General features: G+C 46.8%; 1 protein-coding gene across 14 annotated transcripts; it reads right to left on the bottom strand.

Moving 5' to 3' along the window:
* Positions 1 to 1494: 1494 nt before the first annotated feature.
* On the bottom strand, positions 1495 to 27521 carry LOC130165318 (target of Nesh-SH3-like). Of its 14 annotated transcripts, XM_056370490.1 has the most exons (24): positions 27100 to 27520; positions 18208 to 18387; positions 14681 to 14749; positions 14469 to 14601; positions 13712 to 13893; positions 13186 to 13238; positions 12645 to 12684; positions 12155 to 12235; positions 11785 to 11859; positions 10274 to 10483; positions 9578 to 9655; positions 8892 to 9092; positions 7777 to 7842; positions 6935 to 7021; positions 5815 to 5883; positions 5601 to 5723; positions 5279 to 5368; positions 4974 to 5183; positions 4685 to 4790; positions 4385 to 4464; positions 4173 to 4202; positions 3924 to 4082; positions 3717 to 3839; positions 1495 to 3584 (listed from the first exon to the last, which is right to left on the bottom strand). In XM_056370490.1, the coding sequence occupies exons 1-24, from the start codon at positions 27188 to 27190 to the stop codon at positions 3469 to 3471; spliced, it is 2652 nt and encodes an 883-aa protein (XP_056226465.1). In that variant the 5' UTR covers positions 27191 to 27520; the 3' UTR covers positions 1495 to 3468. The 14 variants fall into 14 exon arrangements, with proteins under 14 accessions (XP_056226465.1, XP_056226466.1, XP_056226467.1 ...); XM_056370491.1 differs by lacking the exon at positions 11785 to 11859 and having other exon boundaries at positions 27100 to 27521; XM_056370492.1 differs by lacking the exon at positions 6935 to 7021 and having other exon boundaries at positions 27100 to 27519.
* Between the last annotated feature and the right edge of the window lie 38 nt (positions 27522 to 27559).

Raw genomic sequence — 27559 nt, 5'->3', positions numbered from 1 at the left:
CTCACCTGCTGTTAGCCGTCCTCTGCTTAATGCGGTCATGTCATGTTAATGTCACTGGGCTAGCTACATGCTTACAGACATGCTAATGCTAGCAAAGATGCTAGCTCTTTCTTCTTCTTCGTCTTCTAATTCTTCGTCTTCATCATCTTCTTCGTCTTCTAATTCTTCGTCTTCTTCTTCATCTTCTAATTCTTCGTTTTCATCTTGTAATTTTTCGTCTTCATCATCTTCTTCGTCTTCTAATTCTTCGTCTTCTTCTTCATCATCTTCTAATTCTTCTTCGTCTTCTAATTCTTCGTCTGAGGTCGAAAAGTCTTTTTTTTTTGCTTAGTAAGGTCCCGAATCATGGATATTTTATAAAATATTACAAGTTATGTTAATACATCCATATCCCTAACTGAGTTACATGACCCGTATTTACGCGGCAGCCATGTAAGGGCTGGTCCAGTTCTCTAATTGAGAAGGAAAGGAGCTTTAATGCTTCCTTTCTTATTTCCTTTCCTATAGGAAACAGGAGTTTCCTATTATCCCTCAGCGGATAATTCCGATCTCTAGCGATGTGCCACTCGTGTTCCATCGGCACATTCCGTTTCAGGTGACGTAACAGTGATCGGCCACTGATTCTACTCTGAGCTAAACTAGCCTGTGTTAGCCTAGCAACCGTAGCCAGTCTGACTAATCAATAACAGAAATTTACAGCCAGCAAACCAAATAATACGAGTATTATCATTTATCCGTAGAACAAGATCACTCATGACGTCATATAAAACGCCACTTTGCGGAACATTAACCAGGTTTATTAACGGCATCTTATTTATTAATCATCATAAATAATTTGAATGCGAGCACCGGTGTGACTGTACACAGGCAGTGTCCTCTATCTGTCAGCAGGGGGCGCAACAACTGCAACTATAGATCCGGCAACATATACGATCAACGACATAAATATCTCGTTCATTCAGAAAAACAGGATTTTTACATCACACTTCCGTACTAATAACAATAATTCTGCTGTTTTTCTGAATTAACGAGATAAAACAGGATTTATTTTATTTTTTTAAGAGAAAAAGAAGAGGAAAAAGTCATGTTCCTTCCGAACAAGATAATTATCTCGTTAATTCAGAAAAGTTTATTTTATTTATTTATCTTTTAGAGAAAAGTAACAACTCACTCACTAACATACTTCCTGTTCACCCAAAGCATTTTGGGGGCTGTAGTTCCAAAACCTATGGCTCAATTATCCCCAACACGAGGAAAGAATTTAAAAAAAAAAAGAGATAAATGGCAACTTATCTTTATGCCACATAGTCTGAAGAGTGAACATGGACATTTAACTGCAGGGACAGATGATTCTGGATGAAACCAATTAGACATACTCTGGAAAACATGTTACAGCACTTTAACTTGTCCTGTTTAATCAGTGCGGTTTCAGTCTGAATGAGAACAAGCTGCACGAGAAGCAGCAGGAAGAAATAACAGACAGACGTTTTAAAAAAGGAATCAAAACTTCTTTATTGTTGAAAAATCAATATAGAAATAAACGTAAGTAGAAAAACATCAACAGCACAGCCTCACGTTAACGTACATACAGCACTCTCCTGTGTTTTCAATTGTCCCTGGTTTATAATGATGGGGTCTATGCTCAAGTACAGTCCGGGCTCCAGCTGAAGGTTAAAGGTTAAAGTTCACTGTGTTCAGGAGACTGAGCTACATGTGGAGAAATCAGAAAATGCCCTGCATCACTTTAGATAGTGAACCCTGCCTCCATAACCCTGGAGCGTTTATAGTGTGTATAACACAAGTGTAAAACACAGTTAGCATGTTAGCTCGTATCCCCTGTCGTACCACACTTCATGGACATTTCAGTCACGTACAATTCAAGGAAAATGTGTTTTGTTCATCTGGAAGAAAGAAAAGTCTTCCACCTCTGTCAGAATAATTAGTTTTATCTGAACTAACATCTGTCTAACCTTACCATGGGACTATATCCAGGAGTTATCCAGATGTTTCTGGTTAGTTAGTTCAACCATTTGTTACCAGTATCTGGTTCGCTAGCCAGATATTTTATGACGGTTCACAAATTTTATGAACAAAAGAACCTGATGTAAAAGTTTCACATGGTTCCTTTCCAGGACCTAGATCAGGGATAGTCAGCCTGATCGCCATGGAAACAATAAGCCGTTGCTTTACCCTCATTAACTTAGCTAGCCCTACTTTAATCATGACTGGCACACCCACCAGGAAGTGGGTTCAGAGGTTCTTTACTTCATGTTTGGTGAAATAAAGAAAGGGCTTCGTTCAGTATTCTTTTTGATTGACCTGCTTCAGCATGAGGAGAGAAGAAGAAGAAGAAGAGGAAGAGGAGGAGCACATTATAGTACAGTAAACAAAGGCCAAGGTGAGGGAAATGCATCTGCAAAAATGTATTGAAAAAATACATTCTCTCCATATACATATAAATACATTTCTGTTGTGCAAATTGCAAGTGTAGAAGCCTGGTGCTAGTCAGCTGGTTTCCTGTGTGAGGCTGCAGGCCGCCGCTGTGTCCACGTCTCACTGACCTGCGTTAGTTTGAAGCACCAAAAACAACTGTGTTTAATGATCAACATGAATCTCCAGGAGCTGCAACCATTGCACCAACAGATCAACCACCTGCAGAAATGATGGTTCAGCTTCTCAAATATCAGATTTACATGATAATAAACTCCATGTTTTTGAGTTTGGACATGAGAGAACATCACCTGACGTTTTCTGATCAATCCAGAAAATAATCTGCAGATCAATCGATAATCAAGAGAATGGTTGCAGCCCCACGTCCAACAAACAGCAGAGATTCATCAACATGTACATGTGTCACGTACATGTGAAATGACATCTTCTTCAGGGCTTGAGTGAATGTACATGTGACATCCATGAGGCAGAATAAGAACAATAAAATCCAGCGAGTCCGCCTGGGTGAGCTGGTCTCAGCCACCAGCAGCAGACAGTTCCTGTGAGTGTGGAGCAGGTGTCACACGTCTCACTCTACAGTTGAACTCTATGATGCAAATCAACAGGAAAACAACATCATCATCATCATCACACACCAAGAATCCCGGGACGTGTCACCCGTGGCCCTCGTGAAGAAATGTAATCAAAGACCTTTTGATAAATAACATCTCACAAGTTATGAAAATAGTAATCCAGGGAGCCAGCTTCCCATTATCTGAACACAAAATAAAATGTCTAGCGTGAGTTTGACCCTCCTGCTCTGCAATCACTGTCGCCTTGTTGCTTGATAAATAGTAAAGACGAGGCACGTTTGCTGTTACATATTTTTAAAATGCTCTCTCGTTACAAATTCCCTGACGAGTATTGTCCTGTACATGTTTTTACAGCACTGGGTGAAGATCCTCCTCCTGCTGTCGCCGTCCCAGCCTGGGCGACCGCTCCCCCCTCGTCCGAGGACCGCTCTGGGGTGGAACCCGTTCACCATTTGCCGGGAATGGGTGTCCCACACTCGTACCATGAGACGTAGTTGACGTGGGAGTGTCCTCCTATCTGTCCGAAGTGGACGGGCTCCTGACGGACGGCTCTGTAGAAACCTGGGACAGAGACGCAGAGGTGAGACTCAGCTGCGCCGCAGTTCAAGGAAACAGCTGATGCTACGTTAGCCATGCTAGCTGTGTCTGTCCCTAACGCTGCGACCTGAGCTGTGATCAGCTGACTCTGTTTACCGGGTCTGGTTGGCAGCTGGTCGGCTCTCTGCTGTCTGCCGGTTCTCCCGTCCAGGAACGAGTCCACGAACTGACAGTGGTCCTCGCCGAAGCCGGTCTGGTCTCCGATGTTGTAGAATTTACCTGAAGAGGAAGTGATCGGAGGCGGATCAGTACCTGGCTAAATTCTCTCTGCACTGATTGGATGGATCCGGTGTCTCCACTCACCGTTGAGAGAGTCGCTCAGGTAGATCTTGTACCTGAGTGAGTTGCACAGCTGGACACCGACGAACTTACGGTACCAGGTCCTCTTCACGTACTGTTTCCCGTGGCAGTCGGAGTACGAGTCTGTCTTAAAGGGGAACTGGGTCCAGATGGCGTCTTTCCCTGCAGGTGTGGAGAAGTGAGGACAGGTGAGGACAGGTGTGGAAAGGTGTGGACAGGTGTGGACAGGTGAGGTGTGTGACTGAAGCTCACCTGAGACGTTCTCGCTCACCCGAGGGTCGGCTGAAGAGAGAACAGACGCAGCTTTAACATCTGACAGCTAGTCACTTTAATCAGAGAACTTTATTCTGAAAATATTCAGGAAATAAGCAGTCATCTGACTTCTATCAAACGGTGTAAACACACATCTTTCAAAATAAAAGCTCTGGACTCTGAGATGTGTGTGTGTGTGTGTGTGTCAGTACCTGACTCTGTGTTGAAGGACACCGGCTCACTGGGAGGACCTGAGCCCAGCTCGTTCTTCGGTTTCACCTTGAACTCATAACTACAACAAACACAATTCATCGTCAGCATCAACAACCAGCTGCCACGGCAACAAGGTGCTCACACAGACACTTTTACCACAATAAAAGCACTTCCTGTGGTTTCAGTAGAATAATCCAGTCATGTGACCTGATTCTTCTTATTTTTACACATTTTAACACGTGTCCAACAGGAAGTGCTGAGACCACAGGCTGGTCCTGGCTCCTCCCCCTCAGACCTACCTGCTCTCAGGTTTCAGGTTCTCCACAGCTGTGTGAGTCTGGTTGGTGGTCAGGATGGAAACCTGCTCGCCGTCAGGTCCTTTAGCGGTGGAGATGACTTCATACTCTGAGGAGAGGACGACAGAGGTCAGAGTCATGTGACATACATCAGTGCCTTTCCACACAGGACACACTTCCACACTGTTTCCTGTTTGTTCATGAGGCGACCTCAGGTCAGAGGTCGTCTGATGTCAGAGTGATGCTGAAAACAAACGAGACTGAGGAACTTGGGGGGCGTGGCCTATCGTACCTGTTGTGTCGTTGTCCGTTTTCTCCCAGTCCAGGATGATGAAGGAGGGGCATCCCTCCACCGTTACCACGGTGAGGTTGGAGGGCGCACTCTTGGGCGGAGCCGTCACGTTGGTCTCGCTGGGTTCGTCCTCGGGGAAGTAGTTGAGGGAGGAGGTGATGGAGCAGGGCTCCTCCAGCCTCTTGCCCGTTTGGTAGACGACGTGAGGCGCTGTGGGAGGAGGAGGGGGAGGAGAGGAGGGGGGTGTTAACTCCCTGCACAGTCACAGTTACAGTTCCAGCGTGGCGGACTCCGCCTCCACTCACCCACGAATCGTTTCTTGCCCATGGCGTCGACGTCAGATGTGGGCTGTGACTTGAACAGGTCCGAGTCCTCCCAGGATTCCTGCCGAGGGGCTGAGGAGAGAAAACCACAGGTCATGAATGAGGTCACAGATCAGGTGGTCACACACCTGCTTTTTCATGGTTTTATTCCTGGACAGAAACTCTGTTTGAGTCAATGTCTTTGGTTCATGTGGCATTAATGACATCAGCACTGGGGAGGAGTCATCAGGGACCAAAGATGGTGGATCACACTTGATCACATGATGCAGGTCTGCTTTAACAGGCTTCATTAAAATGACCTTACCTGCCGTGGTGGGCGTGGCCGTGGTGGTCTGTCTCCGCTCCTGTTTGGAGGGCTTGGCTGTGACCAGAGGGAGTTTGGACTTCAGGACCGGCAACTTGTCCGTCTTGAAGTTGTTCACCTTGTCTGAGGGAACACATGAAAACAGGAATGTGTTTGATAATCACCTGACCTCAGGGAGAGAGCAGAGCTGTGATTGGCTGGAGAACAGTCTCACCTGTCTCTCCAGGTTTCCCCACCAGGTTGGGTCTCTTGTTGATGGTTATGGACGGACGAGCCGGGGATCCTGCAACAACAACACACATCAGACGTCTGAAGCTGACGTGTGCGGGCTGAGAACTAGTGACATCACAGGAAACAGTCAGAACAGAACAGACGTGTGTGAACCAGCGTCAGGCTGAGAGGAGCTTTTCTAGCTAGGTGCTCTCTAATCTCCTGGAACCTCGTTCTCCTGAGGAACAACCTGACACCGAGCAGCTCCACCGGGCTCAGGCCCAGAACCTGCAGCCAATTACAGCCCGCTTTCTCTCATTTAGGTCGGAGCCAAAATTCCTCACAATCAGTGACTTGACCCGGGTCCAGAACTAAATGGAATAAAGCCGAGCCAGGAAGATGAAAGATGGTGGAGGCCTGAAACATTTAGCTGGTAACGTGAAACAACACAGACACATTCCTCTCAATCAGCCTGTGTAAATCTGTGAAGGCAGAGGCCGCCTGCTTTATTCTGCAACACGGAGCCGTTAGACCTACAGCTTTACAGGAGACTGTTGTCGTGGTTACAGCAGGAGGAGGGATAAAATAAATATTGGTCTGATTTTTTCTTTTCACACACAAACAATCCTGAAACAAGAAGGAAACAGCGGTTTCCCCTCTGATGAGATCTGCTCGCTGCACGCCATGCCGTCCTGCTAGCGTGAGGCCTTCTCTAAACATGGCGTCTCCGCAGCAACATGTCTGAAGCTCACGGCGCTCACGATGCTGCAATCAAGCAAGAAGCAGAGGCTGAAGCACGTGGACCCCGGACCCGCCGGTCCAGTCCGAACAGCAGCTCCTTCTAACCCTAATTAGAAACAGTTTGTGTGAATTTCTGTGGCGACAAAAAGCGCAAAGCTCGGCAGAGTGAGGTTCTGACAGAGAAGCTCTCCATCACAACAGCACATTCTTTCCAACAGGACAAAGTATTTTCCACAGGCTCTGCTGCAGCCTTTGGCCAAAGCGCCGTTTTCTTCCCTGGTCCTGCTAAAGATCCGTCTCTGGACGTCTCACAGCCAAACCATGCAGCGTTGGCGCCAGTCAGCACGCGGCACGGGCGAGACAGGCGGGATTCATGCCGTTACCATAAAAGCGCTCCTGGACGGTGGGACCCGAGCGACCAAACACATCCGGGCGTTCAGACGTCTTGTCCTCCAGCAGAGAGTTGTTGACTGCAGCGGGAGACACCGAGTTAACTCCGAACACTGATCTGTGACCAGCCAACAACACCAACAACACCACGACACCAGCTGCAGGATCGTCATGGTCACCTCCACCTGGTGTCACCCTCACCTCATCCAGACCTCACCTGTCTGTCAGCTCGTCTGTGTTAATGAATGTAGGTGAACTCTGGAGCAGCTCGTTAGCTGTAGCTGTTTCCTTGTGTCAGCCTGTAGGAGAGACTGCGAGGACTGAACTGACAGACAGGTGACACCAGGTGACACGTCTCACCTGTTTCATATTCACACAGTGACATAAACATCACAACAGGTGAGGTCACGTCTCTAGCTGCTAACGAGCTTCAGGAGTCAGGCTCATTAAAGGAGTATAGGGTTCTGGGTCTGACTAAAGGTCCACACAGGTTTAAAGACCCCCCACCCCCCCCCCCCCCCCCCACCCCCCCCCCCCCCCACCACCACCACCACATGGACACAGTGACATAATCTGCTGCTGCTCCTGGACTTATGTAACCAAGTCAAATAATCAAGCTCCAGTTGATTATTTGAAGAAGCTGAAGACCTGCAGAAGCTGGACCAGAGACAGAGACATGTGGGACACAGAGGCAGGAGGACGGACAGACCGATGGAGGGATGAACATGAACGTATTAATACACAGGATGGATGGAGACAAAAACACCGACAGGAGCTGCGGAAGCGACTGGAGGGTTAATGAGGACACACAGACAGACAGACAGTCGTCGTTTACCCAGTCGAGGTCGGGACCATAAGGCCGGTTTGGGCGGGGAAATGCCCCGGTGCGGCTGTCCGTTTACTGTGGGGAGAGAAGTGAGCGTTACGGAGGGAAAGAGACGAAACACGAGTCCTGAGACGTCTCAGAGACGTGAGGACGGAACAGGAGGTCATGTTCGTGTGACAGACACAGGAAATAAAGAAGATCCATCAGATAGATCAACTCTGCTCAACCTGAAATTCAACAGAGTTTTCAAACATTGACTGAGGAGGAAATGTGTCGTGTAACTTCTCATCAACAGGAGGTTTGAACCCTGGCGTTCAGACAGACGGAGGTTCAGGTGTGTGATCACGGTCAGACCTCAGGTGAAGGCGGAGGATGGACTCGTGTGCTTGTTCAGCTGTGAGGTTCTTCAGCAGCCAACACTGTGACAGTCAGAAACAACAGGCTGAAGAAAACACACGAGTTCAACCAGTGAAGGCAGCAGCTTCACCTCAGTGTTCAACTCCACCAGCCACAAAGAGCCGACACCTGAGCTGCACAGCACAGGTGTCGGCAGAGAACACCTGCCTTTATTTGTGCCTCCAACATACTGATTTGTTTCATTCATCATTTTGACCTTCAATTACACCTGGTGCCACAGGTAAAACTCAATACCTGTAGATCCAAGCATCTCAGATCAGGTGTAAACTATTTAATTATTATTCTCATTTGAATCATTAATGACCAGGTCAAACTAATTAAAACAGTCAGTTCATTCAGTCTAATGGAGCCACACAGACCAGGACTGGATCTGCTCACAGGGGCAAAGTTCAGAGTTCAACTTGGTTTTAAATGACTGATTTAAATAGAAACTTCATGCTTTTAATTTGAATTTCATATCTGTTCATGATCAGCTGTGCACTGACTAACATCTTCTCTCGGTCACACTTGATTACATTTGAATTATTGACAGATAGACTGTCCAGGAAACGTCTCTGGAAGTGATTTAAAAATGATCCTCAAATGTTCAAACTCGTATTTTAGATGCACAAAAGAACAACTCAAGAAAATGTTATCAACATTTCCCTCCAGGCTTTTCAGGAGGACAGAGAACGCTCAGAAAGAGAAGAAGAGTAAAGAACAGGTACCAGGAGGATTTCCCCCGAGTATCCCGGAGGTCGGGGACGAGTTACTGGGTCTAGAGGAAGAGTGGGGCTGTCTGAAGCCGTTAGAGAGGGGAAAGAGGGGGTTTCTTGATGCAGGCCTCATGGATCTGGCAACCGGGGTAGCTGCTGGGTTGTAGGTCTGCAAAGGCAGTGACGGGGACAGATTTCTTTTGCTGCCTTGACCTAAAAGATCAAAAACAGTTGCAAGGCCTGTGTTACGGTCTGGTTTCCTTTATCTTTGAGTTGCCAGTGAAGCGAGCAGCAGCCCTGAGCGGTGATGTTAGTGATGGAGGTTCTGACTCTAATGGACCAGTACAGTGAATATCATTGAGTATCAACACTACTGATGCAGATGAGTTTGATGGGATCAGGATGAGTCTTTAAGCGCTCACAATCTTGGGAAACCACAGTCATTTAAGCTGCTGATGAGGTGTGATGAAACAACCATGACTGTAAGATTGTGCGCCGCATGCAGACGTCAGACGCCATGTTGGATGAAATGTGTGCAACTCCTGGAGCGAGCAGCCATTCCTGTGGACGGAGACTGAGCTGCGAGTTTAACTGGAAGCTCGAGGGAACAAGATGGTTGCAGATTAACAGCAGACAAAGACAGAGAGAGCAAGACCGGCTTTGATTGCACAGGAAGCTAGTCATGAGGTCATTGTTACCCCAGCTGTTAGCTTTGGCCCTCTCATTGGCCAGAGCTGTTCTCAGCAGCGACGATCCGTCCTGTGATTTGCCGAAAGCTGTGAGGGAGAAAGAAGGTTTAGCACCACAAAGAGCCAGACATGTGAGATGGTCCACAACCTGCGGGGTTAAAGTGACCGTTAGAGGTGACCACCGCCCGAAGCTTCTTCATACCAAAACACTCGACTGTTGCAGACGACACCGTCATATTTGTGAAGGTCCAACAGGAAGACACAGACCTGTCTCACTAACACCTGGTTATTTTATCAGAGGTTGAAGGTGGAGAATTAACACCTCCAACCTTTAACCTCCGACCTCTCCAGATGTAAAACAGAAGGTAACTGACGGCAGCTGAGCAGGATCTACAGAGAAACTTCCCACCAACCGTCAACCCTTCAAGGGAAGGTTTTCAGAGCCACCATCTCTTACTCCACAATATAAAACAACAGTGAAGTCTACACGTTTCATCTGCCAGCAGATTAACAGTCAACAGAGCTCATCACATCAGACTCTGGAGGACGGTTTGGAGATGTGAGAGCCTGATGGAGGTGATGGAGTAGCATTCCCTCAGCATCAGCACAGTAACCACACACTGATGCTCCAGCTCTGGTCTGACACGAGGCCAGAAACTTCACAACACACACAATGAAACAGGGAAGTCGGGAGGTGGAAATTACCAGCAGGGTTATGAGGCTTCTCGGGTGCGTTAGTGGGCGCCTTAGTAGTCTGCCCCTGAAGCCGGTCGCCACGGGAGGAGGAGGATAATTTAGTAAGGGGGGAGGATGTGGCGTTGGCAGAGGGGGCTTTGGTGGGCAGGTGTCGGGGGACGGCAGAAGGAGGAGGCTCCGTCGGTCGGCCGGTGTCGTTTTTAACAGAGTTTCCTTTGTCTGGAGCGAGAGAGGAGAGAGGTACGTGATCATGGGCTCTGATGGTCTCAGGTCCATCAGCTGCATCTTCTGGATCTTACACAGACATGCATTCATCTCATCATCCCCACAGAGAGCGAGGAATCAGTCACCACATGCATGTCTCTGAATTTCCTTTTCACTCAGGTCCACAAAGACCGGAGCTGGTTCTGAACATCTGGTCTGATCTGTTCTCTGACCAGAGAGGAAGACTCTGGTCTCGTAGCGGCTCCATTACTGAGCTCTGCTTCTGGTTTAGGTCTAGGTTCTGGTTTAGGTCTAGGTTCTGGTCCCATAATCTCGTACCTCGTAGAAACACAGAAAAGTCCAGAAGACATTGTTGTTGTGAAGAGACAGACACACACAGGGGACAGGAGTGTGAGGACTCTGCAGAACGACTTGTGTTGTCTCTCCCTGGAGGGAAAGTCCAACCACGTCTGCGTCTGAACTGGCTGACATGCAGACTGATCCAACACAGACAGACAGGCTGACAGACAGGCTGACAGACAGGTAGACAGACAGACAGACAGGCTGACAGACAGGTAGACAGACAGACAGACAGACAGAGGAATGAAGGGGTGGATGATGACAGAGGAAGTGTGAGTGGATAATAAACTGGTTCATGTGTCTAGAATTCGTGAGTGAAGTTTGAGTTGAACCAGGACGAGTTCAGATTCATTAACTCTAAACTTCTTTTAGTCAATTCTCCAAAGACTCAGAGTCTGGAAACTGGAAATTATTTACCAACATTATGTTGAATCTCATAAAAACGTGAGATTTTTTATGAAGAGTAAATGTTGAATGTTGAACTAAAGGAACTCGTTGAGGCCGGAGACTCTTTCAGTTACTCACTGATAAATTGAAAAGATATTTAAGATGTTCCAGACTGAACTCAGATCTGTGGCTGCTTAGAGACAGGACAGAGGGGATGCAGAGGACAACAGATTATTTTAGGGAGAGAAGAAGAAGACGCTGAGTGCACAGATGAAGCATCATGGCCGACACGTGCGCTGCAGGTTGGAAAAACACGAGCCGCGGCCGCTGCCCCTGTGGGCGGGGCAAAGTGAACTTACTCGTATCACCTGACGTCACCTCCACGCCTCGGATCGACTTTCTAACTGGGCTCAAAGCATGCTAGCATGCAGCCAATCACAACAGCTGCACGTCCTAGACCCCGCCCCCCCTCCCAGGTGCAGCACTGGGCTCAGCCGAAGCAGGTAAAGACTGTCTGCGGATAAAAGCTGGACGATGATTAGGAGAGAAAAGAGCGTCTGTCTCGTTACCCAGTGACACACGAGGCCAGTGAGGCTGAGCAGAGCCGCGCACAGGGAACGTTTCCTGCTGGCCCTCAGGTGGCGCTGTGGGACAGAATACAACCGGTTTATAAGAGCAGAAGAAGAGGGACAACAAAGAGGTGACAGGTTGGACTGATGTGAAGTTCAACATGCTTCTTCTTCTTCTGTGAATATTAGAGTTCATGTTTAGTTTCACAGTCAGTCGAACCGTCGTATGTTCGTATGTGAACATGTCTGCAGACCTGAGAGGAGAGAGAGTGTGTGTGTGTGTGTGTGTGTGTGTGTGTGTGTGTGTGTGTGTGTGTGTGTGTGTGTGTGTGTGAGTGTGTGTGGCGAAGGGAGGAGAAGAGATAATCACCAAAGGAAGTGCGTGGAGCTCCGGAGAAACCTGGGTTTTTGAGCGGAGGAGAAAGTCGAGGCTGCGTCCGGTTGTGCAGAGCTGTGATTGGTCGACAGGTCACAGGAAGTAAAACCAGGTGACACAGTGTGAGTGTGTGCAGCAGCTTCAGGTCACATGTTCATCATCACATTTGTACTTGAGTGACTCAGCATCAGAAGGACTCTGTATGAACTCTGTCACAGTCCAGTGGGGTCAAAGGTCATTTACAGGAACAGTTGTAGTTTGATAGATCTGCTCCAAGTCAGAACAAACGGTTTGTCTATTGATCAGTTAATCGATCAGTTATTGGTTGATCGAGTCTTTTCTGTCTCTGTGACTGGACCTGTTTGACCTCTGACACCGCTGTGTGTGTGTGTGTGTTATATATTGACACAGAGTGTGTGAGTGTGTGTGACCTGAAGCAGGTGGATGTGACTGAACACACCTGACTCCCTGACAGGTGACTCACCTGGACGAGGCGGGAACAGAGTGTGAGGTCCATGAGGTTTCTGGAAACAGAGACACTAACCTCAGACTCTCATACAACATCAACACATGACTCAAGCATCCAATCAGAGACTCTGAAACTGAAGGGCCGTAAAACCTAACATTTCAATAAAATTTGTATTTTTGGATCAGTTTTGGTTCATAATTCAGCCACTGAGGCTCATGGGTAATGTAGTATGAAGATGGTAAGATTAGATAAACCTAAATAATGTTTATTATAAATCATGTGGCTCTGAAACAGGAAGTGTGTTTAGTGTCTCTGAGCTGAGCGTGCAGACTAACACGACCTCGACCTTTGACCTCTGAAGAACACACCTGTCAGGCTGTGTGTCTGCTGGGAGCTGTGTGTCACTACACACATGTAACATGGCATTACATTATTATTAATATTAATATTAATTATATCCCCAGTAGATGAAGTAAATGTGTAGATGTTGGTTCAGAGGTGACAGACGCACAGATCAGACTGGTTCACACTCACGGACACGCAGCAGGTCACCTACCATGGGCTTGGCCAGGGGGTTGCGCAGCTTGTACGGCTTCTGTGTATTTTTATCTGTGAAATTCAGACAAGGTGTTTGAATCAGTCCAGGGTCGACAACAGGACGTTCCAGGTCTTAAACATGTTTATATACACAACACTGGTTCTAACACAATGACGTGACAGACCGGGACTAGGTTCAAAGTTAGATGAAGTATTTGACGAGCTGCACTTCATGAACTCAGCAGGTGAGAGACGATCGTCTCAAAACGTAAATGTCACGTCTAAAGAAGCAATCAACCGCGTGTTCCTGAGGTTTCATCGTGTCAATCATCACATCAGAGCTGAGATGTCTGAAGCTCTGAGCGTCAGCAGCTGTGTTGAGCATCTATGAAAGGTCATGTGATCAGACACTTCCTGATTTAAATCGGAGCGGTGTCGGTTTCTTTAGTTGTTGTTTCTAAAACGTTTTGGTTTAAGAGTCGGATCAGCTGACGGACTGTCTGTCCTGACTGATGAAGGTGTGTTACAGTAGAAGTCTGTCTTACTGCCCATGTTGGTGTTGTGGATGACCGCTTTGCTCCATGTGCCGCTGCGGTCATCTTTGTTTGACCGGACGCCGAACTCGTAGGGCGTGTTGGGTTTCAGGTTGTCGATGACTGTGTCGCTGGTCGGGCAGGTCTGGTAAATCCACTTCCTGTTCCTCTCCCTGTAGCGGATGGTGTAAAACCTGCAGACAGAGGACAGAAGTCTTAAACAGTGTTGGGGTGGGCGGGCAGACTACTTGGTTTAGCGCCTTGCTCCTGCTCGTTCGGGGCGCCAGGGCACGACATGTGAATGACATCAAGGATCGGACGCCAGGTCTTCAGCCCGTGAGGTTTCTGTGACCTCAGCGTGGAAACAGCTGCTCACATTAGGTGTTGTTCATTTTGGCGTTTACTCCCTCCTTTCAGCTTTTAATAAGGAGCCCAGAGCGGCGAGGACGCCTGGGTCAGCGTTTCCAACGCCGCCTCCAACTCACTTGTGTGTCAGTGTGAGCGGAGGAGAGAGAGTCACGGTCGAGAGAACGTCACTCAACCACAGCAGCAGATTCTCAGGATGAAGATCAACATCTGGTGTGTCGTTTCTGATCGATAATCAATCGTTGATCACACACACATCAACTTCCTGACTGTTCTCAGGTACGACAAGTGCTTTCTCATAATCACAACAAATGTGTCACATGATGAGAACGACACAGATCACATGATCGATCACATGATTATCAGTAATTGATTGACGATGACACACAGATCAGAGTCTCACCCGTCCTCCAGACACTCGTTCATGATGTTGCCTTCGTACGGCGTCTTCAGGTAGTTTCCCCAGGACAGCAGCACGGCCGTCGGGCTGACGGAGCCGATCACCAGGTGGAGCGGCTTCTCCAGGTTCACCTTACCTGAGCACACAGGTGAGGACAGGGTGAGACCTGGTGTCCAGCAGCTGGGACCTAACAGGAAGCTGTGGGCGGGGCGTACCTGTGCAGTGTTTCTTCACGTCGTTGACTGGGATTGGCTGCACGGCAACCAGGTACTTGGGCTCTGCGTCTGAAAGCAAACGTGGATTCAGGTTCAGGATCAGACCAGGTGAGGTTCAGGACAGACACGCAGACCCAGTTCACTCCTCAGAGAAACACCTGAGGGGTGAACTGGGTTTTCACCCTCTAAACATTCGACTGTAGATCCACCTGTAGATCCACCTGTAGATCCACCTCCAGGTCTCAGATCTCAGGCCCTCTGCTCGTGTTCATCCACACAAACATGTGAGGAATGTGGACTGTTATGGAAACGTGATGAAGAAGGTGATGTCATGGTGGGTACTGCCCCCCTCCCCCCCGGCCCCCCTTCCTGCCCCCCCGCCCCCCCAGACAGAAAGCAGACGCACACATGTGAACGATTACAGAGACTGAAACACAACACGACACTTTAAACATCCACATGTGAAAACACTCTCAGCTTCTTTCATAATAATCGGATTTTCATCCAAACGGGTCCAATGTCTGTCCCCGTCCTCCCTCTGTCTCTCATGTCCTCCCTCCGTCCCTCATGTCCTCCCTCTGTCCTTCATGTCCTCCCTCTGTCCTTCATGTCCTCCCTCTGTCCCTCATGTCCTCCCTCCGTCCCTCATGTCCTCCCTCCGTCCCTCATGTCCTCCCTCTGTCCTTCATGTCCTCCCTCTGTCCCTCATGTCCTCCCTCCGTCCCTCATGTCCTCCCTCCGTCCCTCATGTCCTCCCTCTGTCCCTCATGTCCTCCCTCTGTCCTTCATGTCCTCCCTCTGTCCCCGTCCTCCCTCTGTCCCTCATGTCCTCCCTCCGTCCCTCATGTCCTCCCTCCGTCCCTCATGTCCTCCCTCCGTCCATCATGTCCTCCCTCTGTCTCTCATGTCCTCCCTCCGTCCCTCATGTCCTCCCTCTGTCCCTCATGTCCTCCCTCTGTCCCTCATGTCCTCCCTCTGTCCCTCATGTCCTCCCTCTGTCCCCGTCCTCCCTCCGTCCCTCATGTCCTCCCTCTGTCTCTCATGTCCTCCCTCCGTCCCTCATGTCCTCCCTCTGTCCCCGTCCTCCCTCCGTCCCTCATGTCCTCCCTCTGTCCCTCATGTCCTCCCTCTGTCCCCGTCCCTCAGGTTCTAGGTTCCAGGTTCTCTGCAGCTTCCTGGACGTCGTGGTTCTATTTGCTTGTTCTGTGATGATTATAACCTTTGAACTCAAACACGTCTTGAATTCTTGTTCCTCTTCAACTTTCTTTTTTTTCTGGTTCTATGCAGTAGAACCGATGTTTTTGACCTTTGTTCATGTTTACAGTCAATAAAGGCCTCACTCATTCATCATTCCTGTCCTCTCTACCTGCTGCAGGTGATGAATGACGGTTAAAGTGGCAACAACAGCCTCTTTATCCCTTCACCTGGGTGAGAGTGAAACATGCTCCGCCCCCTCCTGACCTAATCCATCACCTGTCAATCACCTGTTAATAGCTGAGTGTTTTTCGTGGCTGTAAAGTTCAGAGGTTTTCTTTTCACTGTAACGTTGCTGAAGTTGTTATTTATCATTAAATCTTGTATTAAACCTGAAGCAGGAACCAGTTTAATGAAGCTGGACTCACTGCGGAGATCAGCTGTTCATTAACACTTCCTCTTTATGTCAAACAATCATAATGAATGTGAGTTAGTTTTATATAGGTGATGGGAGGGAGGCTTTTATTGTGAAGGATCGTAGAGAGTTAGAGCTGCTTCAACTCCTCAGGTGTTCACCACCATATATGGACGTATCCTGCTCTGTTTGTACCGCGGGTAAACGACCTCTTGACCACGACTCGCTGAAATGATGCTGATGTTATGATGATGTCATCGCCGGTCGTCACCCCGAGGTGTTCAGCCGCTCATACCTGAACCTGCGTGAAGCTTCTCGTCTCTGCAGTTTCACGTTTCTTTCTTGTGGCTGAAAAAACCAAAAACCAAAAACCACCGGCGGCGTGGGAATTAAAGAGTCAACATTGCGGTCGTCGTCGTCCTCCTCCTGCTGACGGATGGTCCTCCGCTCAGGCTTTTAACCAGGAGGGTAAACACCACATCAAGTGCTTAAGAGCAGCTCTGACACCACAGCCCCGCCCCCAGCCTCTGATTGACAGGTGACCTCGGGGCAGGAACAGCAGCGATGAGAGACGAGCGAGGAAAATGGAAACGGTGATTAAATTAAAGCTCAAACTTCCTCCTGAGACTAACTGTTTATATCTGTTTGACATTTTTCTTCTGGGTTTAACAACATGAAAGACTTTTTCCCAGCAGTACTTGAACACAGGAAGATGGGGAAGCCATGTTTGTATGAAAATAAAATATACAGCAGACATTTGGGCTGTTGGTGATCTGACACCAAAGCTCAGCCAAACTTTGACTTTTTTAACATCATTGAAAAGTAAGAAAAATCATAAAATAACCTGTAGATGTTTGAGACTTCACACTTCTGGGTGTTTGACTCAGAGTCTGAAGAACTGGAGTCTTTAAACTTCATCAGGAATCAGCAAGACGACGAAGCTAACACATGCTAATCAACGCTCTCACCTTTCATCAGACTTGAAGAAGCTTTGGTGACTCGTCCACCAAACTGCAGCCGAACTTGGAGGTGTTTATTTTGCTAAAGTAAAGAAGGACACAGGAAAAAGAGACCACCACGACCTTCAGCCACGTCCTGACACTTTTACCACAGTTAGATCTAAAGTCTCTCCACTCTCACAGATGAAATCAGGCGTTCTTCGTGTTCGATGAGATTGAAAAAAGACTAAATAAATCTCCATCGTTCGGGTAAGAGGCGAGCTACAGTGTGCAAAGACAAACAGCACTGAGATCACATGGTGGTGACCTGTCCACCAGACTGCAGCCAAGTCTTCACACGGTGAAGTCTCTCCAGCCTGATTATGGCAGTAATCAGACTCTCAATGCTAACGATAAGACCGAGAGTCAAACACCCACAAGACAAAAAGAATGTGTTGCAGTCGTTTATCACAGAAATGTGTAAAGAACATGAGTCTCTGGAGAGGGAGGTGTTGAAGGACGACTTTCAGCAGGTTTTCTGTGAACCCCCCCCCCCCCCCCCCCGGCCAATGACACGCTCCCTTAAACACATCACACCGTCACGACTTTCAGCGTTTCCGCGTCATGACGGGATAAAAATTCTTGGCTGAGCTTCAGAAACAGGATCAGAACCACCTGCTGCTGAGAGACTCGTCTCATGTTCTGGTTTTCCCCAAAACTGTTTCTGCAGAAACTCACTGTTTCCCACGGGTACCGAGGTTTAGACGTGGGGGGGTGGGGGGTCTCACACACACAAACAAAAACCTTCAGTCCCACAGGAGAGAATCTTTTTATATGTGTGAACCAGCAGAAGTATGGAAGCCCAGACAGGACAACATAAAGATGACTGATCCAAACTTGTTTCAACAATGAATCAGAACTGAAATGATAATCAATATATTATATTTGTTTCCATGGAGACCCGTCCCTGCCCATCTTACCCATCTCGGTCTCGTAGGGCTGTCCGTTCTCCGGGAGCTGGATGAACTGTTTGGAGAACATGCTGCTGCCGTATCCCAGGATGTAACCCTCCAGCTTCACGTCGGGACTCGGACGCACGAACTTCATGATGATGGTGTCGCCGGTGGCGTTGATCCGGACCTTCATGTTCTGACGACGGACTGAGGAGGAGGAGGGTAAACAAACGTTTATTATGCACCTGACGTATCAAACATCACACTGAACATGGGCAGGTTACTTCCTTTTGCCTTCACAATAAAACCTCTCTGTGAAAAGTGTTGCTTTTTAACGCAGAACAAAACCTGCAGCGAGAGACAAAGTTCAAATTATGAGACGCTACAAAAAAATAATGAAATACTGAAAAGTAAAAATCTACACTGTTTTAAGATTTCTATGGAAATTCAGTAACTTTAAAATACAGATTCAAATTAGACTGAAAGAATTTGGAAATTTTAAGTCAAATTTTGGGGTTTCTCATTATTTTATTTAAAATATGGACATTTTGATTTTAAAGTTCATAAATGTCATTAAAATATTTTCATTATATTTTATCTAATTTCTTTTCCTGACAAAAATCTGCTTCTAGCCTGAAACCACTTCCCCAATAATATATTATTATTCATATATACTCTATATATAAACTACATGAATCACAAGCTTCAATAATCCACATTAATATTCATTTCTTGGTCATTTTCTTGAAAGTTCTTTTGTTTACAGGTTTAATTCAGTTTTCCAAACACGTGAATGTAAAACTCCAGGTTTTTACTTCCTGCTTCATGTCACCAGTTACATGTTGGACTTTCAACACAGAGGTTGAGTGAGGTTGTTTCCATCAGAGAGGATCTGGAAATCATCCCCTGAATCCTCCACACGTTGTTGTGATTTCAGAGTTTTTCTTTGCTGTTGTTATTCCTGCCGTAGTGCCAGTGAGCTCTGGTTCTCATAATTAAGTCGCTCCGGTCGCATTAGAACAAATTGTGGATAATTACAAGAGAAACACTTTAACAAACGAGACCAATCAGCTGCCGATGGAACGGACGGAGGAACAGGAGGTTTGTTTGATTTGAGTCACTGGATCCTGGACGTGTTGTAACATCTCTCTTCCTGTTGGAGTCACAGATGTTTGTTTTGGCTCCAGAGGCTTAAAGACGGAGCTGAGGTCACATCAAGACTCCTGCTCAAACACACCTGTACTGTTAGTGCTGCTGCAGGAATACTGCTGCTGCTACTGCTGCAAGAATACTGCTGCTGCTACTGCTGCAAGAACACTGCTGCTACTACTGCTGCTGCAAGAATACTGCTGCTACTACTGCTGCAGGAATACTGCTGCTGCTACTGCTGCAAGAATACTGCTGCTGCTACTGCTGCAGGAATACTGCTGCTGCTACTGCTGCAAGAACACTGCTGCTACTACTGCTGCTGCAAGAATACTGCTGCTGCTACTGCTGCAGGAATACTGCTGCTGCTACTGCTGCAAGAATACTGCTGCTGCTACTGCTGCAGGAATACTGCTGCTGCTACTGCTGCAAGAATACTGCTGCTACTACTGCTGCAAGAATACTGCTGCTGCTACTGCTGCTGCAAGAATACTGCTGCTACTACTGCTGCAAGAATACTGCTGCTACTACTGCTGCAAGAATACTGCTGCTACTACTGCTGCAAGAACACTGCTGCTACTACTGCTGCTGCAAGAATACTGCTGCTACTACTGCTGCAGGAATACTGCTGCTGCTACTGCTGCTGCAAGAATACTGCTGCTGCTACTGCTGCAAGAACACTGCTGCTACTACTGCTGCTGCAAGAATACTGCTGCTACTACTGCTGCAGGAATACTGCTGCTGCTACTGCTGCTGCAAGAATACTGCTGCTACTACTGCTGCAAGAATACTGCTGCTACTACTGCTGCAAGAATACTGCTGCTGCTACTACTGCTGCAGGAATACTGCTGCTGCTACTGCTGCAAGAACACTGCTGCTACTGCTGCAGGAATACTGCTGCTGCTACTGCTGCAAGAATACTGCTGTTGCTACTGCTGCAAGAATACTGCTGCTACTGCTGCAGGAATACTGCTGCTGCTACTGCTGCAAGAATACTGCTGCTGCTACTGCTGCAAGAATACTGCTGCTGCTACTGCTGCAGGAATACTGCTGCTGCTACTGCTGCAAGAACACTGCTGCTACTGCTGCAGGAATACTGCTGCTGCTACTGCTGCAAGAATACTGCTGCTGCTACTGCTGCAAGAATACTGCTGCTACTGCTGCAAGAATACTGCTGCTGCTACTGCTGCAAGAATACTGCTGCTGCTACTGCTGCAAGAATACTGCTGCTACTACTGCTGCAAGAATACTACTGCTACTGCAAGAATACCACTGCTGCTACTGCTGCAAGAATACTGCTGCTACTACTGCTGCAAGAATACTGCTGCTGCTACTGCTGCTGCAAGAATACTGCTGCTACTACTGCTGCAAGAATACTACTGCTGCTACTGCTGCAATAACACTACTACTGCTGCAAGAACACTACTGCTACTACTGCTGCAAGAATACTACTACTGCTACTGCTGCAAGAATACTGCTGCTGCTACTGCTGCAAGAATACTGCTGCTGCTACTGCTGCAAGAATACTGCTGCTACTACTGCTGCAAGAATACTGCTGCTGCTACTGCTGCAAGAATACTGCTGCTGCAAGAATACTGCTGCTGCTACTGCTGCAAGAACACTACTACTGCTGCAAGAATACTGCTGCTACTACTGCTGCAAGAACACTACTGCTGCTACTGCTGCAAGAATACTGCTGCTGCAAGAATACTGCTGCTGCTACTGCTGCAAGAATACTACTGCTGCAAGAATACTACTTCTACTGCTGCTGCAAGAAAACTACTGCTACTGCTGCTGCAAGAATACTGCTGCTACTGCTGCTGCAAGAATACTGCTGCTGCTACTGCTGCAAGAATACTGCTGCTGCTACTGCTGCAAGAATACTGCTGCTGCTACTGCTGCAAGAATACTGCTGCTGCAAGAATACTGCTGCTACTGCAAGAATACTGCTGCTACTGCTGCTGCAAGAATACTGCTGCTACTGCTGCTGCAAGAATACTGCTGCTGCTACTGCTGCAAGAACACTGCTGCTGCTACTGCTGCAAGAATACTGCTGCTGCAAGAATACTGCTGCTACTACTGCTGCAAGAATACTGCTGCTGCTACTGCTGCAAGAATACTGCTGCTGCAAGAATACTGCTGCTGCTACTGCTGCAAGAACACTACTACTGCTGCAAGAATACTGCTGCTGCTACTGCTGCAAGAATACTGCTGCTGCTGCAAGAATACTGCTGCTACTGCTGCTGCAAGAATACTGCTGCTACTGCTGCTGCAAGAACACTACTGCTGCTACTGCTGCAAGAATACTGCTGCTACTACTGCTGCAAGAATACTGCTGCTACTACTGCTGCAAGAATACTGCTGCTGCTACTGCTGCAAGAATACTGCTGCTACTGCTGCTGCAAGAACACTACTGCTGCTACTGCTGCAAGAATACTGCTGCTACTACTGCTGCAAGAATACTGCTGCTACTACTGCTGCAAGAATACTGCTGCTGCTACTGCTGCAAGAATACTGCTGCTACTACTGCTGCAAGAATACTACTTCTACTGCTGCTGCAAGAAAACTACTGCTACTGCAAGAATACTGCTGCTACTGCTGCTGCAAGAAATACTGCTGCTACTACTGTGAATCCAGGGAGCAGGCGTCAGGTCACTACAGAGTTTCAGGAACGACTCTACTGTTACTCTACTGTTCTGTTGTTTCTCTACTGTGTTTGCATTTTCTTATTCTCTAGTTAAACTGTGATTCATATCAGTTTTGTCGTCGACACATCTGAAGCATCATTTATGTATTAATGATGATGTTTTGTGCAGGTTTTAATGTTTAGTGTTTTAGTGCCGTTAACAGGGTCGTCAGACATCTGTTCCTGATCCTGTGTGTGAACATGAAGCTTCCTGAAGAGATCCTCCGGTTGATTATCAGCTGTTTCTCCTTCGGTCTGAAGGTACAGTCTGTTCTGAAGAGCCACGCTCTGATTTCATTTCATGCTCTCATAACTCCTGAGATGGATATCTCATGTAGAAACCAGATTCCATACCTTTGTTTTGAATGTTTTTATGATTCCCCTCGTCGCCTCTGGTCAAACAGTTAATGAACATGTTGGGCGTCCAGCAGCAGATTGACCTGACCTCTGATGCTCTGGGGTTCAAACCCAACGTCACGGTCCACTTTTAAAACTTTAACAAGTACAGAATGTTTCAGTCCCACAGGGTTTTTCAGGAACTATAAACTTTTTTATTTTTCTAAGACTCAGAGGAGAAAAGCTGGACAGCCAAAGACGAGGAGGACTCAGCTCCAGGAGAAATCACGCTGCAGAACCTCGTCCTGTTCCAGGTTTCCTTCAGTGTCACAGTGATCCAGTTCATCATGATACACTGCAGAAAGGAGCTGCTCACAAACTCTCAATGAAGAGAACACAGACTGGAATAAAAATGTCTGAACACATGAAAGTGACTCAGCAGAACATCAACATGGAGCTGCCTGTTTATCAGACTCTGTCCCATCATTTAACAACCTCCACTCAAACACAATGAAGCTGTCAAAGTTCATCTGCAGTTCATTCTCTGTCACATCTGAGACTGAAACTGATTTTTACACTTCATGTTCCTCCAAACCATGTGAGGCTCCTTCATGTGGTTCATGAGCTTTTCTTTTGTTTTTTTAACAGCCCAAACGTCCAATCTGGTTCCTGAACCACTGGAAACTCGTGAGAAAGTCTCTCGTCATGAGAAGCTTATTAACTGCAGTCAAATCAGCTCCTGATGTTTTTGATCTTTGTCTTTTTAAAGCTCAACTCTTTGCTCTGGTTTTGGCCAAAGAAACCTTGGATCCTGAAACCGAAAACTTAATTAAAATTTAACTTAATTAGCTCTTATCACATCTATCTTAATGGATAAGGATTGACGATCTCAGGCCACTGATCTGAGTTATTATGGGATGTGTGTCTGATTGAATCATCATCACAGTGTGGAGACATTTCGACCTCTCACCGAGTCCCACTGTGGACTCAGACTTCCTGCAGGTGAACACAATCACACACAATTATTAACTGACAAAACAATCAGCAGTTGTCAGTAGTGAGCAGCTGCTCTTGTGCTTTCAGTCACATCCTATGATCTTCATCAGCAGAGCTGTAAATTTCTTAAGGACGTGTTCTCCATGTTGGATTAAAGGTTTATTATTATAAGAGTTTTAATTATATATTAATCTGGATATTATAGTAGAGTATATCTATATACTATTAAGATATTATTGTCATGAGACAGATAATTTTTAATCTTGTCAGAACACGTTGAAGATCTGAACGTCTCTTTAAAGTCTGAGATGATACGAAGAAGAAATCAGTGGTTAAACTGATGAAGTTTCTGCGACGCCTCAGGCCTCTGCACAGAGAAACAATCAGCTCTAATTAAAGGCATTAAAGCCAACAGAGCTGTGAGGACCCACCCCCATCACCGCACCAGTGTTGGTTTTACTGTGTGTGTGTGTGTGTGTGTGTGTGTGTGTGTGTGTGGGGGGGGGGGGCATGTTGGACATGTGGAATCATGCAGCTCATTCTTGGCAGCGGCGCTCGGCCTGTCCAAGTCTTTCCAGCAGCAGCTGATTGAGTGGAGGGATAAACCCCGACATGAAAGACATCAACTCCCCCTAAAAAAACCTCCTGTTTGACGGAGAGGAACGTCCTCCCTGCTAACTGTGTGTCTGAGGCCGACAGCTGCAGCACGCCTCTGAGGAACAACAGAGGAACATGGATCTAATGACGCTCGTTTGTCTTCAAACCTGCTGTAAAAAGAAATAGTGCTGCAGCTACAGAGTTACAGCAAGTAAAGAAAGAATTAAAACCAGCCACTAAAACAACAGACACAAAGAACCTCAAAGAAACACAGGAAGTAACACAAACTGCCCCATGAAGAAGAACCACTAGTAAAGAACGAGAATCTAAAGTAACCAGAAGAACCAACGTACAAATACCACCATGTACTGTCAAGTGCACAACTAACTACAACTAACTACCACTAACTACCACTAACTACCAACTAACTACCACTGACTACCACCAACTACCAACTAACTACCACTAACTACCACTGACTACCACAGACTACCAACTAACTACAACTAACAACTAACTACAACTAACTACCACTGACTACCACTAACTACCAACTAACTACAACTAACTACCACTGACTACCACTGACTACCACTAACTACAACTAACTACCACTGACTACCACTGACTACCACTAACTACAACTAACTACCACTGACTACCACTAACTACCACTGACTACCAACTAACTACAACTCACTACCACTAACTACTAACTAACTACAACTAACTACCACTAACGACCACTGACTACCACTAACTACAACTCACTACCACTGTAAGTGAACAACAAAGTGTCAAACCACCAATAAATGACAGAAAAACAAAAAAAGAAACTTCTCCACAAAAACATAAAACTACAACAAAGAACCACAAAGTTTCATCAAACTACAAAGTGTCGACAGAACAAACACAACTAATATAAAAAGAACCGGCAGAACCACAGAACGTATCCGTGAGCGAAACATGAGTTCTAACAAAGAACCTAAAGTACCACAGATTTAACTGCAAAGAACCGAACTGAAGACCAGCAACAAGACGAGTGGAGTGAGAACCAGGAGAACACTGTGTTCTACAGAGAACCACAGTAAGTACTCAACAAGGCCGTGCTCTGTATTATATGATCATATATTATAATGAGTGACGAGCTGTTTGACAGAGTCGGAGGTTTCCCTCCTTTTAAGGACAGAGAGTCTGTGTCTGTAAACAGTCTCATTACCTCCAACTGTAAAACACTGTGATGGAAACTAAACGCAGCACAGGCCCTTTCATTTCACCACTAATGAGCTGCTGCTGCTGGTTTTACTGGTTTCACTGGGGTTTTATCGTTCGGAGGGAAAGAAAACACTGGGGGGGGGGGGCTGACAACAAGTCAAGAACTCGTTTAGCTCCAACTACTCCGAATGTCAGTTAATTATCAAAAGTTAAGATGTGTTTAAGTACCTCCTCTACAGTTAGACTTTCAAAGACTCTACAGTTACTCTTCATGTCACTTCATTAACAAAGGGGAGGGGCTTGTTTAGTGCCACCTACAGATCAACACAGACATCACTGATTTCTCTGTAGCGCCACCTTCAGGACAAACTGCTGCACATGAGAGATAAGGACCAAGACCATAAAGCTCTGTGTCCACACATGTATGTGTCTAACACATGTGACAGCTGTTTGTGCAGCTGGGCAGTGTGATTACATGGGGGGACGTCTGCTCTGTCAGTGGGACCATGGACGGATGACAGACAGTGAACGCCTCATTTTTCACTAAACTGGACGTGTATGGAAGTTCAACAGACACAAACACAGAGCAACAGTCACTGGAGTCATTTGATTCCTGTAACTCTGCACGAACACAGGTGATTTTAATCTCAGTCATCAGGAGCGTAAACACCTGTGCAGGTGTGCAGAAGCTCTAACAGGCACCTCATTAAATATGAGGTGTTATTAATTAAACTAAGAAACAGTAAAGTCAGTAGATTTTAACTGCAGGACTTTTACTTGTAGCTGCTGACTGACTTTGACTGAATCATCTGAAGACATGAACGATGTGGTTGTGGTTCTCAGACGTGGGCTGTGAGGTCGTCATGTGGTCGTCACGTACAGTCAGAGTTACCTGACCTGAGGCTGAAGTAACGTGTTTTCATTGAACATGTCAAACTGTGAGAAGTCCAACATCTGGATGTGGGTGTGTCATTAAAGACAATGTGACAAAACAGATGCAGGAAACTAAAACCTCACACAGAGGAACAAAGACTCAGTTGTTCTAATTAGTTTTATTCTTCTACCACATCGTTACAGTTTTGCTCACTCAGTGTTTTTGTCAGTGCTAAACTTCCATATAAAGAAACAAACAGAAAAATCGAGAGTGACAATTCTCTCTCTCTCTCTGTTGTTCTTGGCTGTCTCTCGCCCGGTGAGGTAATCCTCTCCGACCACAGTGTCACTCTGACACTTCCCTCTGAAGACGGGGATTTTATCGTCTTACATAACTTTACACGCTCAATGAGGCACAACAATCACAGGTCAGATCATGAATTAGCCCCGCCCCCACCACACATACCCGCCTGCAACACCTGAACAACACGTGCGGGATCCAGAGAACGACGCCAAACATCAAATCCACCTCAACGTGCATCAAACATAAACCCAGTTTCAGCACAAAGAAAAACAGCAGAGAGCTGAGTCAGCAAAAACCAGCTCCGTCCCGACTCGTACGGGAGATTCAGAGCGCCAAAGACCTCATTTCATCATCACTCTCAGGAGATGTGATCATACATATAACATGTATGCATATGTCAATCAAACTTTATTGACACAGGGCTTTAAACAGGTTCACCACCTGGAAATATTGATTTCAGTTTTAAAGTCACATTTACAGTCAGTCTTTGCACCTCACTCACATCTGCAACATCTGCAACATCTGCTTCACTTCCACCATCTTACACTGTTGCTCCACTTTTTTATTTCCACCTTTTCACCTGCTGATTTTGTGCACTTTTATTGTTGATTTCTGTTTTCATCTTTGCTTCATGCAAACTGTCTGTCTCTCAGATTCCTGCTGGTTTCTGCACCAGTCTTATTTAAATCTTGTCTTCCTTCTTTTTTCTGTCTTAATGTTTCACCTCGACTTCAGTGTGTGTGTTCATGCAGTTTGCAGCACTTGCCTCTGATCCTCTGTGCAGAGATGCCGTTGAGTAGAATCGTCCCTCCGAGCAGCAGGAAGACGACTCGGAGGTTGAGAGCGACGCCCACCATGACCTCTCGAAGCTTCGGCTTGCAGGAGACGAGGATGAAGAAGATGAAGGTGATGTGAAAAGGATGAGGCGCGACCAGGAGCTGGACAACTTCACTAAGGTCGGTCGGTCGGTCTTAGGACTTGTTCAGCAGTCGGACGTCCTCGCTGTGGAGAGGTGGACCACCAAAACACCAGCATCTATAGCCTCAGCAGGTGGGCGGGGCCTGGATGACATCACCAACCCCCGTACAGCCAACCAAACCCTATAGAGTGCTCTCATACTGTACACTCCCTCCTCTCAGCCCTCCCTTCTTTTCTCTCTGGACCTCAAACATGATTTTCTCTCCCTCCCTGCTTTTTTCATCACGTACCTCTCCCCCTCCCCTCCC

This window comes from Seriola aureovittata, chromosome 24 (assembly GCF_021018895.1).
Source record: "Seriola aureovittata isolate HTS-2021-v1 ecotype China chromosome 24, ASM2101889v1, whole genome shotgun sequence".
Lineage (NCBI taxonomy): Eukaryota > Metazoa > Chordata > Actinopteri > Carangiformes > Carangidae > Seriola > Seriola aureovittata.
The sequence above is the reverse complement of the archived record's forward strand: the minus strand, read 5'-3'. Positions and strand labels throughout refer to the sequence as shown.